General features: G+C 39.7%; 1 protein-coding gene across 8 annotated transcripts in view; it reads right to left on the reverse strand.

Annotated features, from left to right (window-relative positions):
- Nucleotides 1-17,369, reverse strand: part of PHACTR1 (phosphatase and actin regulator 1) — a 525,402-nt gene that overhangs the window by 54,508 nt on the left and 453,525 nt on the right. For all 8 annotated transcript variants that reach the window (XM_011362890.2, XM_023532264.1, XM_023532263.1 and 5 more), the window contains one exon: nt 13,229-13,550. In XM_011362890.2, coding sequence (XP_011361192.1) covers nt 13,229-13,550 — 322 coding nt within the window. The remainder of the gene's footprint in view (nt 1-13,228; nt 13,551-17,369) is intronic.

Consider the following 17,369-nt stretch of genomic DNA (forward strand, 5'->3'; position numbering starts at 1 on the left):
ATTTTATTAAGCAGGAAATAGAGAGCTCAAGAGGATAATAAATAGGCTCATGAGGACATGGGTAGTAAAGAAAGGATGGAATTTGAACCTACTGTTTCAATATGCTGTATCCAAAAATTAAATTGTGCTACTTGTAAGATTTGGTACTTTAATTAAGCACAAACTCCATTAACTGTACACATGCAAGGTGGAGACAACATCATGCCTCATCAACAACACTTGTAAAAAATGGACATTATTTTTTATTAATATTTTAAGTCTTTCTTACTAACCAGGTAAGTAATAGTGTTCTACCTTGCCATTGTCAGGCCATTCCTGGGGTAGTGAGTTTAAAGGATTTATCTCAGACATTGGATTTTAACATCAGCATGGTGAGAGGGCTCATCTGTTTATCCATCGTCACCAATATGGCAGAGTTGAGTACATGCAACACAGCCTCAAATATTTACTACCTGATTCTCTACAGAAAAAGCTTTCTGACGCCTAATCTAAAGTAGTATTTCCTGAACCTTGATCATACCCACACACATTAGTTTTTGTTGTCTGTGCGATATTTGAATCCATTTACACTATTATTTACTTTGTATTTTTAAATCTTAAAAACTTAAATATCAATTTAGCCTCATCTTAAGCAATATCTTTGTAATCATAGGTTTCATGTGCTAATTATATGTGTTTATAAATTATGTTAAAATAAATATGACTATTAAAACTTTCATAAAAGGTTGTCTTAAACACGTTTTATTACCAGTAATGTATATATCACATTTTGGTTAAACGATGGCCTAACCCAGATTCTCCCAGCTGCAGCATGATTGACATTTTGGGCTGGACAATTCTTTGTGGTGGGGGTCTATCCTGTGCATTGTAGGATGTTTAGCAGCATCCCTGGTCTCTACTCACTAGATGCTAGTGGCATCTCATCTAGTGACAACCAAAAATATCACCAGACATGGCCAAATGTCTTCCAAGGGGCAAAACTGCCCATTTGGGAACCATAAGCCTAGAGTATACACCATGGTTTTGCCATGTGCTGCTTTCTCAGAGTTATACCATGTGAGTCTTTACTAAAGCAACTTTTCCATCAGGAAATTGCAGGATTCACTGAATTATGAACTGTCTATATCCTATCTACTAAGTTCCTGACTTGCTGTATCTCAGGATGTCACTCTGGGGGCTATACCAATGATTTGATGTTATTAGAGTTCCAATGAGTAAGTTATTTGCACCCCTGCTCTAGTCCCTGAGCAGTTATCCCACTAACGCAAGAGCTCCAAGCTGAATCTTGAGTGAAATAGGTTTTCTCATTATGTTGCCCAGATTAGTGATTTACAAAATGACACTCTAGTGGCCTCAAAGAGTCACCACATCTTTCAGAGTACCTGTGAAACTCCCTGAGGAAAGCTGACTCATGTAATTTGATCTATTTTAGACTATCCACGTCAAAACTCTTTGAAATTAAGCATTTAGTTTCCTGGGAATTCAAATAGATCTCATTGAATGTGGGTTGCATTCATTGTTCCTCTTCCTGGTGGCTGACTAGGTACTAAACTCAGAGGTAAACATAAAGCCCCTCAACCTAACCTTCTATATGGAGCCTTCCTTAACTCATACTGGACTACTGTACATAATGATGATAAAACTTAACATTTTTAAATGATCACATTACACAATGTATTGATTCATTTAAATCTTATAACAACCCTATTAGATAGATACGAACTTGATGCCCCCAATTTAGAGAGGAAAAATGAGTTGCATGACCAACGTCACAGCTAGAGAGATGCAGGCATTTTTTGAACACAGGCAGTAGAACTACAGAACCTGAACTCTCACTGATGTCACTGTACCACTGCCTATGCAGAAGCAGCAGTCCTGCAATGGCTCTGGACTTTGCCCTTCTTCTAGAACCTTCTCTTTTCCCCAGCACCACTGAGCCCACTTTTTACTGCTGTCGAACAGGTCTGATCATTCAGTTCTCACAATTAAGACCTTTGAAGGGTCTCATCATAATCATAAACTGGATAAATTCCATCCTCTTTGGCATGTAGTAGGGCCCCACAATTCTTTTCAATCTCATTTTTTACTCTTCTTTACTGTATGCCCAGTGTTTCAGCCGCAGTAAGCACATTGCTACTTTCTAAGCACATTATGAACTTTTCTGCCTCTCCCCTCTGCTCCTGCCATCGCTCTGTCTCAGAATCAACTACTCAGAGTTTGGCTTCAAGCATCCTACTCACCCTTCGGGGATAGCTCAAATGCCATTTTTTTTTTTTGAGCAGCATTTTCTGATTTTTCCAATGAAAATCAGCCCCTACTCTATGCTTCCACAGTCTCTGTTCTCACTTCTGTTATATTATGTCATATTTATGTGTCTAAGCATTTACCCCCTTCTCCCATTGACTGTCAGCTTCTCAGAGATAGAGGCTGATTATTAATTATCTTTATATCCTAGTCCCATTTTTGTAAAATTTTTTTGGAACTGATGGAAAAGTCAACTTGACATTGGAATCAGGGGAGGCCATATTACATTCCCCACCATTTAATTCACTAAGAGTCTTGCAGGGGAAGTATCCTTGGGCAAGAAGAATTAAGGTTTTGGAAATAGTAATCTAGAATTTTTACCTAAGAAGGTAATCCAAAGAGACAAGGCACAGAGATCTATGTAAGGAAGGATGCCAAGGTACCTATGTGCCTTCCATATCAAGACTGTGTGAGCACAAAAGATGTAACATAGAGAGCTGAAGGTCATTACATTTTCTAATTCTACACTCACAAGCTGTGAGGGTACTTCAATTATGACTGTCCAGAATTACGCTGCTTTGTAAGGTGAGGTCAAAGAGAACTATAAGATTTCCTCTTCTATGGCTTTCTATAATGAATTTAAATAATCACCAAAGACGCTAAGTTATTTTACAGGGGGAAAAATGATGAGATTCTATTTCCTATCTATGGTAGCTCCAAGTGATGGAATTTTCCTGACAAATGTAATAGGGACGAGAATGCAAAAACCTAAGAATGTTCCATGACATTCGCAAGATGTTGGGCAGTTGCACCATTTTGGAATATTTCCATTCTATTCAATACACCAGGGTCTCCACAGCTGAGGATGAAGGGCAGGGAATCTTTTAAAACAACCACAATAGCTAATACACATGATTCTTCATGGGTCCTATAAAAGCGCTTTGTAAATATTCATTATCTTCACTAAAACTTGCAAAGTTAGGAAGCGTATTATTATTTTATGGATGAGGACATTACGTTTCTGGGAAAATAAGTGAAGTATTCACAGCAAGGATGTGACCTCGGTCTTCTGACTCCAGGGCCTGTTCCATTAACCCTGCTGTCTTCTTCCAGAGAACCCTCATCATATTTGCTTATATATGTACATGGTGAATATGAAATGCAATTTGCACCACAAATTAAAAAAAAAAAACATGGAATATAATAATTATCTGTATAATGGAAAGCAAGGATAACAGATGCTTACGGAATCCAACTACTCATTTGCTCTAAATTTTGCTGTGAAGAGCTTCAAGATTAGAGGCTATTATGGAACACAGGCAGGTTTAAATTCTAGACTTGAGCAGTACAACAATTTGGTGTTAGTGGCACATGGTTGGGGGTGAGTAGTTGTACAGAGAGAAAAGAATACGAGAGAGAGGAGAGAATAAATGTCAACCTGGATAACCCAGCCTTAGATAGTATAGTTTTGTCAGTAAAAGGAGGAATGCAATGGGTTTATTGTGGCAGTGAACTAAATGATGGGGAATGTAACACACATTAGTGATATATTTCCTCAAGGATAGAAAGGCATCACCATTATCCCTTCCCAGTCCCCTGCTCTATCTTTCTTCAGTACCCAGTCCCCACTTTACAGTGTGTAACATATTCACTGGTTTATCATGTGCCCCTTCCACTAAAAGATAAGATCGTGAGGATGTGGACTTTGTTTTGTCCTCGCTGTCTCCATAGAGGATGGAATAGCCTGAATATCTTCCTTCATGAAAAAAAATAAATGGACAGGGAAGAATAAACAGAAGTTTACTTAAAACAGAAGGCCTGCTACTTACAAGAGACACACCAAGAATAGAAGAATTCAGAAAGCTTAAGAGTAAAATGGCTGCCCTACTATATTGGTAAAAAACATGCATTTCAAACTCTCTTCTTCATTATGACCCCATGACATGTCAGGGAAGTGAAAAGCTTTATTTTCTCCCTTCCGTCCTGTCTCCATCGAGAATAACATTTAATGAGTCTTCTGTTTGGAAAATTCAATTCTCTTATTTGACTCTGCTAAACCAAGCAGGAGACATACAGATTGAGAATACAACAGCACCTCTCAGATCCCCATTCCACTTTTCCCCATTTTTGACTGTCTAAATGGTCATGTTTCTAAGGAATCCTTAGACTTTAAAAATTAAGAGACTGCCTTACCTTACTTTTCATGTTCATTACTGGTGAGGGAGAGGCAGCTTATTTTTAATAATTCATAAAGAAGTGAATGCCAAGACATCTACAGTATTTCAGGGTCATTACAACAGCTGGTCCCTTTTCAAGGGAGTTTTATAACTACCGCTTTATTTCCATCATGTGGTAATAGGCAGATGTGTAGTAGAGCGTATAACTCAAAAATGGGTGGGGGTTCCAGGTTTTCAAATACCTTTGATACTCTTGTAGAAAATCAGGGGCAGGTTTTGAAATTAAAAATCACTGTGTATTTTAAATCCTTAATCTTCACTGAAAATACCTGGGAACCATTTCACCATCATTTTTAAAGAAGAGTGTTTAGTAAAGGGATGTTACTTTCTAGCATTTGATTTCAAAAGCAACCATTGTTAAAATGAAAAAAAGAAAACAAAAAACAATCTCCTCAAAGGACAGAGAAAATTTGTTAACTACAAATATGACACTGAAAATGAAATTAAACTTCAAGAGGACCAGCTTTTGTAATTTAGTCTTGCATAAATTATGATGAGAGTTTTCAGAGGGGAGAGAGAACAATCAGCTGTTTTCTTCTTGGAGACCAAAAATGTATGAGAAATTATGCTACAAATTGCAGTGCCTGAGGCTGAAAAATGACAGAAATAACCACTGAAATCCAAGAAAACAGTTAATCAGCTTCATTTTGAAAAGCAGGCTCACATTGTATGTTTTATCATGGCCTAGGATTAGCCTTCTGTGATAAGAAACTCAACATTAAAGTTTTTGTTTCCTTGTTGGACTTTAGTCAGCAGGAAACTATACTCTTCTATATATAGACTAGGGTACTGAGCCTCCCTGACTACAGAATGTGTTTTGAGCTTTCTTTTTTCCACCAGTGGTAATGAATTTAAATTAATTCACAACCTTTTCTCTGTCCTTGCAGGGACCAATGACCCAAATTTCTGAAACATCGTCTGGGGTTGGGATGTGATGAATAAAACTGTAAGACATACAAAGTCTAAGCAACAGCCCACCCCTCCCAGTATTCTCCCTTTCTGATGCAGGAACCAAATAGTGGTGGCCTTTCCATATGACTTCATCCATAGATATCAATGAATGTCCTAGGTCATGCTTGGCAGGATGGTGGTATCAGGAGGGCAGGATGTGGAGTGAAGAGGCCTATGGTTGAGTCCCAGCTGAGCCATTCACTAGTTGTGCATTTTGGTTTTCAGTTTCTTGTCAGTTAAATAGAGAAACCTGCTTTCCTACCTTACAGGCTGCTGTAAGATCAGAGAATAATGCTGGTTCTGTTGTGCTTTATAAATATCAATGTTGGTAGTTGCTATTTTAACTAGGAATGTAATTAAACACTGATGATTTATCATAAACCAGTCATTATGGATATTATTCATTAATTCGTTTGAACACTTCCTTTAAGGTTTTTATATTTTCGGTCTACAAAATCTGATCTGGACAATGGTTTCCAAGAAGATCAAAGAATCACTATTTATGCATTGGGCAAGGCAGGGTTTCTACTGATGTACACATAGGAATTCAGGCACAGATTCTCTCTCTTTTGAAAATACACTTGCTTTTTTAATCCTCTTAAGACTTCAAAAGATGTTAATGGTTTGTGTGGTCTCATTTTAACCTTTCTCTAACCAGTTTGATCACCAACCTTGCAGGGGAGAATCTGACTTGTTCACAGTGACAACACCTTGCACTGAAATCTCATCATGCCCCTTGAAATAGCAGTTAAACTGCAAAACAGTACCTGCAGGTAGTCACTTACAGATGATAAATATATTCTTTAAAGTCAAAGAACTGACCTAAAGTAAGGGGTTGATAAAACTCTGACCTCAAAGGGTCGGAGACAAGTGTCTAACTAGAATTGCATGAGATTTTAAAGACATGGCCATCAACATAAGAAAAAGAATCTTTCCCTGAAAATGCATTTCATTTAAAACTGTATGCCATTTGTATGATGGTGAACAAAATTCTGAACTTCTTCAAATAAATGTCACTTCACATGCAAATAACACATAAGTATTCAGTTTTATTCTTGCTAGGGCACCAATGCACCTCTGCTTATCATCATGGAACACTCTTATCTGCAGGTAGAAACATTATTAATAAAAACTAATGCAATAATTATGTCAGACTGATGCAATTAAAAGAAATCCTGGGGGTCATCTAGTTCAGAACCAAGAATTAGTCTTTAGAATTTCCTGTAACCCCTGAGGTCACATGAAGACAAGTAATTGTCACCATAAAATGTATTTATAGTAGGACAATGAATGAATTGTGTTATTTGAAAGGCCTAAAAATAATTACAAAATAATAGAATTGTAGAGACTGAAGGGATTTGGGGGGATACTGATTTCAATTTCTTCTGTCCAATGCTGAAATTATTATTTTTTCAATATTCTTGAAGGTAGTAATTTAATCCTCAGCTAATAGGCTGATTAAAGCATAAATTCCAAGATTGATGCCAACTAGATTGCAGAGCTTACTGCAGATACTAAAAATAAAAAATTGGTTAATACCGAAGAATAAAATAACCATATGACCCAGCAATCTATCTTCTGGGTATTTATCCCAAAAATTTGAAAACTTTATCCATAAATATATATGCACCCCGATGATCACAGCAGCATTATTCACAGTGGCCAAGATATGGAAACAACCAAAGTGTCCTTTGATAGATGATTAGATAAAGAAGATGTGGTACATATATACAATGGACTATTACCCAGCCATAACAAAAGATGAAATACTGCCATGTGTGACAACATGGATGGGTCTTGAGATTATCATGCTACGTGAAATAAATCAGATAGGAAAAGTTGAGAACCATATGATTTCATTTACATGTGGGATATAAAACTTAAAGCAACAATTGTATTGGAAGTCTTAGCCACAACAATTAGATAAGAAAGAGAAATAAAAAATATCTGAATTGGAAAGGAAGAAGTAAAACTCTTATTATTTGCTGATGACATGATACTATATATGGAGAACCCAAAAGATTCCACCAAAAAACTGCTAGAACTGATCAATGAATTCAGTAAAGTAGCAGGATACAAAATTAATATTCAGAAGTCGGTGGCATTTTTATATACCAATGACGAACTTTCAGAAAGAGAAGTTAAGAAAACAATCTCATTTACAATTACATAGAAAACAATAAAATACCTGAGAATCAAATTAACCAAGGAGGTAAAGAATTGTTCTCAGAAAATTATAAGTCATTGAAAAAAGAAATTGAAGAAGATACAAATAAATGGAAACATATATTGTGGTCATGGATAGGAAGAACCAACATCATTAAAATGGCCATACTACTCAAAACAATCTATAGATTCAATGCAATCCCTATCAAAATACCAATTGCATTTTTCAGAGAGCTAGAACAAATAAACCTAAAATTTATAGGGAACCACAAAAGACCCCGAATAGCCACAGCAATCTTGAGAAAGAACAAAGTTGGAAATATTACACTACCTGATATTAAACTATACCACAAGGCTATAGTAATCAAAACAGCATGGTACTGGCATAAAAAACAGATACATTGATCAATGGAACAGAATAGAGACCCCAGAAATAAATTCACACCTATACGCTCACTTAATATACGACAAAGGAGGCAAGAATATACAATGCAGTAAAGACAGTATCTTCAATAAATGGTGCTGAGAAAACTGGACAGATACATGCAACAACAATAAAAATAAAAAACTGGACCACCTTCTTACACTCCCTACAAGAACAGACTCAAAATGGATTAAAGATTTAAATGTAAGACCCAAAATCATAAAACTTATAGAAGAAAACATAAGCAGTAAACTCTCTGATATTGCTAACAGTAATTTCTTTGCAGATATATCTCCTCAGGTGAGGCAAACAAAGGAAAAATAAACAAATGGGACTACATCAAACTAAAAAGTTTTTTGTACAGCAAAGGAAACCATCAACAAAACGAAAAGATAACTGACTGAATGGGAGAAGATATTAGCTTATGATACATCTGATAAGAGGTCAATATCCAAAACATATAAAGAACTCACACAACTTAACAACAAAAAAACCAATTCAATTAAAAAATGGGCAGAAGACCTGAACAGATATTTCTCTAAAGAGGAAATATGGATAACCAATATATATATATGAAAAGATACAAGGTCACTATTCACCAGAGAAATGCAAATTAAAACCACATTGAGATATCACTTCACACCTGTCAGAATGGATTTATTGATTTATTATCAATAAACCAAAGAACAAATGTTGGTGAGGATGCGAAGAAAAGGGAACCCTCACATATTGTTAGTGGGAATGCAAATTGGTACAGCCACTATGGAAAACAATCTGGAGGTTTCTCAAAAAATTAAAAATGGATATAACTTTTGACCTAGCCATTGCACTTCTGGGAATTTATCCAAAGAAAACCAAAACAATCCTTCATAAAGATCTATGCACCCTTGTGTTCATGGCAGCACAATTTACAATAGCCAAGACATGAAAGCAACCTAAATGCCCATTAACCGATGATTGGATAAAGAAGTTATCATTCATATATACAATGGAATATTACTCAGCCATTAAAAAAATGCAATCCTACCATTTGCAATGACATGGATAGACCTAGAGGTTATTATGCTGAGTGAAATAAGTCAGAAAGAGAAAGATGAATACCATATGATTTCACTTACATGCGGAATCTAAGGAACAAAAAGAACAAACTAATCAAAAACAGACTCACAAATATAGAGAACTATCTGGTGATGGCTAGAGGAGAGTGGGATTGGGGGGATGGGAGAATGGAGTGAAGGATTAAAGAAGTACAAATTAGCAGTTGATAGATGGTCACAGGGATGGGGAGCATGGCATAGGGAATACAGTTAGCATTAATGCATGGAGAGCCAGAGGAGAGAAAGAGCAATTGGGGGGATCATTTTGTAGACTATATAAATATCTAACCAATGTACTATATACTTGAAACTAATAATAAAATAAAATTTTAAAAATGCAACATAAAAAATAAAATTTTAGTTTGTTATGACAACAACAACAAACAAATAAGACAGCAACAAACAAATAAGCAACAAACAAACAAATAAGACAAATGAACAGAGACTCATGGACATGGACAATAGTTTAGTGTTTACCAGAGGGAAGTAGAGAGGGGAGAGGTAGATAAGGGTGAAGGGGGTTAAATATATGGTCACTGAAGGCAAATTTGTGGGCTAAACAATTTTGCTTAATTAATATTCACTACCATTTATTGGACCCTTACTAAGTTATGCCATCCAATAAGATGATTTATTTGGATTAAGTCATTTGTTCTTCACAAACAACTCTAATGAGGTTGGTGGTGTTATCATTCCTGTTTTATGGATGAAGAATCAAAGGCAAAAAGAAGCAGTATATCTGAGATTGAAACACTGGCAGTTAGAGTCTGGAACCTATTTACTCAGCCATGACGTGGGGGCTGCCTCCAGCTTGGCCATGCTGCCTAGTGCAGCCCTATGACTTTGGATAAATATGGAACTCTCTTTAAATTTGCTTCTGCTGATCTCTAGTTCTCTCCTTCTGTACCTGTCCCACCAAATTTGGTGACCCAATTTTGTAACTATTTAACTACATGTTATCTTTTTAGTGTCTTCAAGCAGGGTCCAGATTAGAGTAAGGATTAAGAATTTCAGACACATTAGAACTGATTTAGCATAATCTTGAGAGAAGATAGTAAAGGGTCTAGAAACCATCTCGATGAATAATTCCATGAATTTGGGATTATTAGCGTGGAAGAGGGAAGCCCTTAGATAAACTAAATGGTAGCTATGTTCAAAGATTTTGAAGCTTTTCATAAGAAAAGAAGATTAAAAATGAGATCGGAGGGGTTATACTAAGTAAGACTTTTAGCTTAATATAAGAAAGAACTTTGTAATAATCAGGCCTTCTCGATAATGGGGTGGGCTCTCTTGGGACCTAGCTAGGTTCCCTTTCTTGTAGAGACTAGAAGACAAATAGGAACACTGGAACGGGCAGTAAGTTAGTTGCCTGGATGGGCTTCAAGGTCCCTTTCAATTGTAAGATGACTATTTATTTAAATTTATGGTTTAAAGTCAGACATTAAAGCTGTTCAATTCTTCATTTAATTTTCATGTTACCTACACTGTTTCGTCAGCATCAGACCTAGGTCTAGGCTAATGCCCAACAGGTGACGTTCTATGGGACCTCAGAGACTTGGTGGGCAGAATGCCTAAGTGTTTGGTAATGTTTCTTCTTCCCTGCAGTATTTTTTGAGGTCACTGGAAATTGCCAGGAGAAGAGAGAAATAACTGTTTCTCTCTTTACCAAACCTGGTCAGAACAAGAATGAAGTCATGTTGACAGGCAACAGAAAAAATTTGTAGAAAGTAAAAAGAAAAATGGGTAACATCACTGGAGATAGCGGCGGTTCCCGCACTAAACTGACAGGTGGTCTGTGACCTTGCTTTGCTCCCAGATCCTTCTAGGACTCCTGGAATACAATGTGGATGCTCAGAAAAATCTCTCCATCTTTGTCTGGGAAGAAGGCCTCTATTTTTCTGGAGGGCGATCTTGTCAAAGTGAATTATACATTAGTTCCTCATGTCTGGCTGGTCTAGCAGAACAACCCTGCCTTGACCTAGGATAAGAGGGGAGGCAGACAGAGGAGGTAACGACAGCCCAGGGGTTGCCTTGGCTCAGCTGCCAAGATCATGCTGTCCTCCTGCTCACTCTCTCCTCCCAGATCACAGCATCTCCCCACCACCACTCTACATTTGTTCTTTTTGATTCATTTCGATAAAGAACCTGACCCAGTTTAGGTTAATAGACCTACCTATTGGTCTATAGTCAATTGAAATATTCTACAAATACACACAGGAATTACTCAACCAAGGATACTGTGTAACTTATGCGTTAGTACTTTCAACCGAAACTTTTAAAATGGTATGCTTTAAGGGGAAATGTACTTAGCGATATCCTCCTAATATACTGTCATGAGTACCTTTTTCAATTCATTAAAGCTCCTGAAAGATACAAAAACATACTGGATATACAGTAGATGTGGGGATAAGAAATTATGTCGACTGTTAGCTATCTTTAGAAAAGCAATTGTACCAGAGTAGAAAGAGTTCTGGATTTGCAGCAAGAAGAGCCAGGCTCGAAGGTGTGGCCCCCACTTGCTACCCAGGGCAGTGCTTTCCAAAATGTCTGTGGGGAAGGACCTGTTCTGTGGGTTGGTTGGTTGATCTGCATATTTTAATTTTCAATCCATCACAAATTAATGCTTTTGTAAAATATAAAATATAGAAAAAGTAAAACTTTTTATTATAGGATTTGACAGACATAAAATTAATCTGTAAAATTGCTATAAAGTGTATAAAGGCTTGCTCTCAGTTTCTGTACGTATCTGGTTGCAGATGAGCAATAAGCCATTTGTGGGACACTGAATAGTGGCCTTCAGGAACTCACCTAGCTTTCCACAGTTTCTCCACTTACTCAGTCTTCTTAGGCAATATGAGGGTTAAGAATGATAATAAAGGTGTGTGATCAACTAAAAAGTGCCATCCATTTAATTATTGTCCTCATTAACAGTGGTTGAAATTGATGGCAAGGGGCCAAATACATTTTTTTTTTTTTAATGTGGTGCAATCAAGTCAGAATCCCTAGCAGCAGGCAGCAACTTCCCTTGGATTCATCAATTTCTCCAAAATAGAATGCTTGGCTGAGAAGCAGGAAGGGAGAAAGCCACTGAGAGACAGGAAATGACAGAAAGCTCCTGATGGTGTCCATTTTGTCTCTGGCTCTCTGTCTGGTGATAAGCTGGGTACCCCAGACTTCAATTTTCCCATCCATAGGACCCAGTTAACAGCAGTCACTAGTCTGGGACAGGCATTCAAGATTCCAGCTCAGACACACCTTTCACGCCACATTGCCACTTTCTTCTTGTCATGTCAGGGAACGAGGTCAAGCAATGTGCCCCGGAATCATAGTAGGAAATTTCAGCCACCTATTGGGCTCAAGAAGAGTGGTATTTGAATACAGAAACCAGCATGAGAGCGCTCCCTAGATAGTGAGGAGTCACGGTCTTTGCTGTAGGTCTGCCCTTGGGGTCCTCTTATCAAATCTCCCAGCAATGCTATTGGAAACAGATTCCGGTGAAATAGGGGGCTACACCAGTTGTTGCTAAATATTAGAGGCTCATATGCATCTAACCAGACCACAGTACTCTACTTCCTCCATTGGCAAGAACCAGGGTACACCTCTCCATCATTCCCATCTCTCTGATGTTCTACCATCTTCCCGCTAGTCTTATCTTTTATTATTTGACATTCAAATGGACTTTTTTTTATATCATAAAAGTAATATATAAAAAAATTAAACAGTATAGAAAGACATGAAACAGTAAAGCAGATTTTCTCCCCATTTTCCTGTCCTAGGGATAACTACTATTAATGATTATGTGTATATGCTTTCAAAAAATGTTAAGGCTTATAGAAATATAATATGTGCTAGCATATATATGTTACTTTCTCTATTTGATAAATGTGATTGTTCTGTAGTTTGGCAATTGTCAACATTATTTTTTTCTTCCATACTTTCTTTGACATTCAGATTTTGGTCTGATTTTACCTTCAAACTTTTTTCTGCAGTGAGATGAGCCCTTGTCCTGGTCTTCGCATCCCCTTGTCAAGGTCAAATCCCCAATGTTCCTTCTTCCCCCTCTCCATCCAAGCTCTCCCCTCCAGCCCTCACCCCACCCACCCAATTACCTTTCCAGCCTCTGCATGGTAATGGCCAGCGTTTTGTTCAGCTCGTCTATCATCCTGCAGCCCGAGGGGTGCATGGGAAGGGACCCTGTGGTGGAGGGGAGGTGCTGGCTGAGGCTGCCATACTGCAGCTGGTGCTGGATCTGGGACGGCAGGACCGTGTGGTGGTGCTGGGCCCCGCCCTGCTGGGCACTCTTCTGGGCTGCGTAGGATGCCAGGGAGAGATCTGGCCCCCCTACAGGCATACAGATCATGACTTTCTTTGGAGGTAGAGGAGGCGACAGTTTCACTGGCAGACAAGGCAATTTCACAGGGGCGCCAGGATCTGCAGCAGAAGGAGGTGAGAGACAGATATGAGTTTTGGGGCATTGGAAGGAACCCAGAAGACTGCAAGTGCCCACCTTGGGACAGTGGCCATTGAGAGGCCCTGAGATAATATGCATCCACTGAAGACACCAGCAGGGTGAGTGCTACTCAATTAGTTCCCACTATCTCATTTCATGCCTAAAGTATGCTGGCTTCAAGGGCCCTGAGGGACCCAGGCATTAGTGGCATTTGTCACATGGCTGTCAGGATGAGGCTTGCCAGCAGCAGGAAGGAGGAACGAATGCAATGTACTTTTCTGCTCATGGAAACCTGTGGACTTATAAAGAGTTTTCTAGGATATGCCATGATGCCTACAATTTGGCCACTGTAATGTGAACATATACTTCCTGTTGGCACTTTCTAACAGGCATGCTATTAGAAGCCAGCCCTAGATTCGAGTCTACTATTAACAGCTTATCCCTCCACAAAGTGACTTTAATGCTGCTGATCTCCATTCCTTCATCTGTCACCTGGGGACGATCACCCCCCCTGCAAGGAAGTTTTGTAAGGATTGTTACAGAGACAGCTCAGGTGCCCCCGGTGGGAGCGAGGTTTGAGCATGGTGGCCGGGCTGGCCAGCCCACTCATATGACATCCACAGGGAGCTGTTCAAACTGTAGGGAGGCTCCAACAGGCACTCTGTGGCCTGATCAAACAGGCACACACTCAACCCACTGGTTCTATGACAATGGCTTAGAACCACTGAAGCTTCCCAGAGATGCTCCAAATTAAGGAGAGCTTATGGTCAGACCATACCTCAGGGTGTCTTTGGGATGACCTTGTAGTCCTCTGCTGTACCCCACTCGGGAAATTATCTAGCACTCGGGGGGACATGGCTGAGCCCCGTGGGTTGCGGCCTGCCTGGGAGAACATGGCAGCTGGGGAGGGGGCGGTGCATACTAGCAAATGTACGAGGCAGGTGAAGCACTCTCGACTTCACACTTGGTGCTCACGTTGGGGAGCACTGCAGGATTTGACTCTTGGTCTTTGAGGCCTTAGATTTTTCTCTGTCTGCTTCGAGTATAGACTTCTTCCAGATTAAATACCACAGTATTGTTAAAATGACATTCCTAGAGCACAAATCCAATCATGTCACTCTTCAGTTTAAAACCCACCAGTGGCCTAGAAATAAAGCCCAACTTCCTGACACATCAGTCAAAGCTTCCATGGTCTGCTGTTCAGTTCATCTCTTCATGTCCACGCTTCACCTCTGCGAAGTCTGCTCTGATTCCTCCAATTGGAAATAACCTCACCCATCTTACTTCTGATCAGAGTCTTTCTTACTACTCGTACTGCTTTTTTCTGTAGAATAAGATTCTACTTATTTGTTCACCCACAAATTCAGTTTCCACCCTCAGCTAAGTCCTATCAGCTGGCCTTTGTCCCTCACATTCTCCATCAGGGCCATTGTGATCTTCCCGGCTCCCCACCCTCAGTGATCACCTCTCCTATTTCATAGAGAAACCCGAGGTCAGCACTCAAGACTCCTCCTCCTTTTGGATCAGGCCTGTTTCTCACCATTACCCATTGGCATCCACCCTCATTCCTGAACTGAGTTCCCCAAACCATCTGATGTTTCCATACCCCTGGGCCTTTGTTACCTTCCTTTAATTTAGAATATTCTCTGTTTTGTCATCTTGGTTAATTCCTGCTCTTCCTTCAATATCCAGTTCAAAAATGACCTCTCCCAAAAACTTTCCTTGATCATTACATAACTCCTTCTATTCTGCACCCATTGGACCTACTGTGGGTGTGTGGTATGTCACTAGGACATTAGAGCAAACACACCAGGCTTATTACATGTCAGATGTTGTTCTAAGTGCTTTTCATATCTAACCAATTTAATCCTCGCCACAAGCCTGTGACGTAGACACCATTATTATCTCACTTTTACAGATGATGGCACTAGACTCTGAAGACACCAAACTGTGCTTCCTGTTTACAGAGCTGTCTTTCCTGGAGAGCAAAGACTGTGAATAATTTGTCATTATATCCTGAGCAGCTCACATAGCAAGAGGCTCAAAACATGTTTACGGAATAAGCTGAAACTGTGATGCTCTGGTGTGGGATGAATTCACACCTTCCCCAGAAAGAGACAGTCTAGGAGGCAGATATGAGCATAAAATAGATTACAGTTTTGGGATCATGCAGCTGTGGGTATATGGGCACTAAACTGCTGCAGAGACACAGAAAAGCCTATTAACTCCAGACAACCTAATAAGATTGTTCCGCAACATCAGAATGTGAATCAGTCATAACCACAAGGCTCCCTCACGCTCCCCTGAAGGCTCAGCCTGTTCATTGCCATCCCCATGCACAGGACACAATGTAACCACACTTTATAACAAGTGGTGCTAATCTCAAAGTGGCTGAGATGCAGAAACTCACCACCCTTGTCCCGTTCCTGTTACTGCAGGGTGCACTCCCGTGGCTCTTGGAAGGTTTAGCACAAACCTAGCGAATGCGATGTGTCTGGAAGTGTTAAAGTTTTTCATCCAGGGACCCTTTATCCACGATTCCCTCATTTGTGGGTCTAGTTGTCTGTCTAAGGCAGCTACGTACTCATTGGCTTAAACAGGAGAAAGTAGACCCAAGACGGCAGGACGGAGCTGTCCGCCCAGGAAGGGAAAGTGATTACATTGGGTTCCACCTATGTTCCTAAGCTCTAACTTCCCGCACACACTCCTCCACAGTATTACTTGTCACTACTTCCAGAAAAAAACTTATTTGGTTTCACCACCGGCAAAACAGCCAAGTGCATCTCAGGAATCTATCAAAACAGGGAAGGAAGAAGTGATGAGTGGGACCAAATTAGTGGAGACAGTTACTTTTATTGTCCCAGGAAAGACAGGCTGGGACTTTGGAGAACCTTTTCTTCCCCTCTCCTGCCTTAATCTTCCTTTGGTCATAAATGAAATAGGGATAGAAAGTGAAAATGAATCATTTAAAATAATGTTTGGCTCAGGAGATTTGATAAAAAGAAAGGAAATTAAGAAAATGGTTAAAATCAGGTAGCATTGTTGGCTTTCAGTAAATTAGCTCTGCATTCCCCATCTTTCTCCATCATTGTGGATAACCTAGCAGGACCTAAGCAGCTCAGATGTTTTGCAACTTGGCAGTACCTATTTTTATATCTTTATGACGTCTTTACACAAAGTCATTCCTTATAACAGATCTGGAGGCATGATTTAGAGCTAGCTGTACCTGATCTGTCATTCTGAATTTCTGTCTATCTCTTTATCTTTCTGTGTCTCACAAACATCTGTATTTCCTGCTCCCTTGATCATGACACCAGCCTGGGACCTCGTCTCCCATTATTGCATAGGTGACAGAGTCCCAGCCCTCTCATGAATGCCTGCCTTGTACCAGACATTTCCCTAAAGCGCAGTCATGCCTGAGGTCCCACGATGGCTCCTTACTCCAGTCAACCCTGCAAGTCCAAGTGTGACTCTGGGTCATCCCCGTTCTGCTTCCCAGGTATCCCTGGTCCACTCTGCCCTCTCCCATCAGGCCAGTTTCCACATTGGCTTTCCCAATAACCAGGCTCATTCCCTCTTCAGGGCCTCTGTTGCCTCCACCTGCTCCTCGACCAAACCATCCCTGATCCTGTATGATGATCAAAATCACATTCACCCTTCGAAGCACAAAGGAAGACCTAATTTCTTCTCCCTTGCAGCCTTTCTTCTCCTGAACTCCTGCATCACCACTTAATTCTGCCTTGATTTTGTGCTGGTTCCAGCTGCTTCCTTGTCTTTTCAACCAGCTCCTGGATGGCTCC

Source organism: Pteropus vampyrus, unplaced genomic scaffold (assembly GCF_000151845.1).
Source record: "Pteropus vampyrus isolate Shadow unplaced genomic scaffold, Pvam_2.0 Scaffold80, whole genome shotgun sequence".
Classification (NCBI taxonomy): Eukaryota; Metazoa; Chordata; class Mammalia; order Chiroptera; family Pteropodidae; genus Pteropus; species Pteropus vampyrus.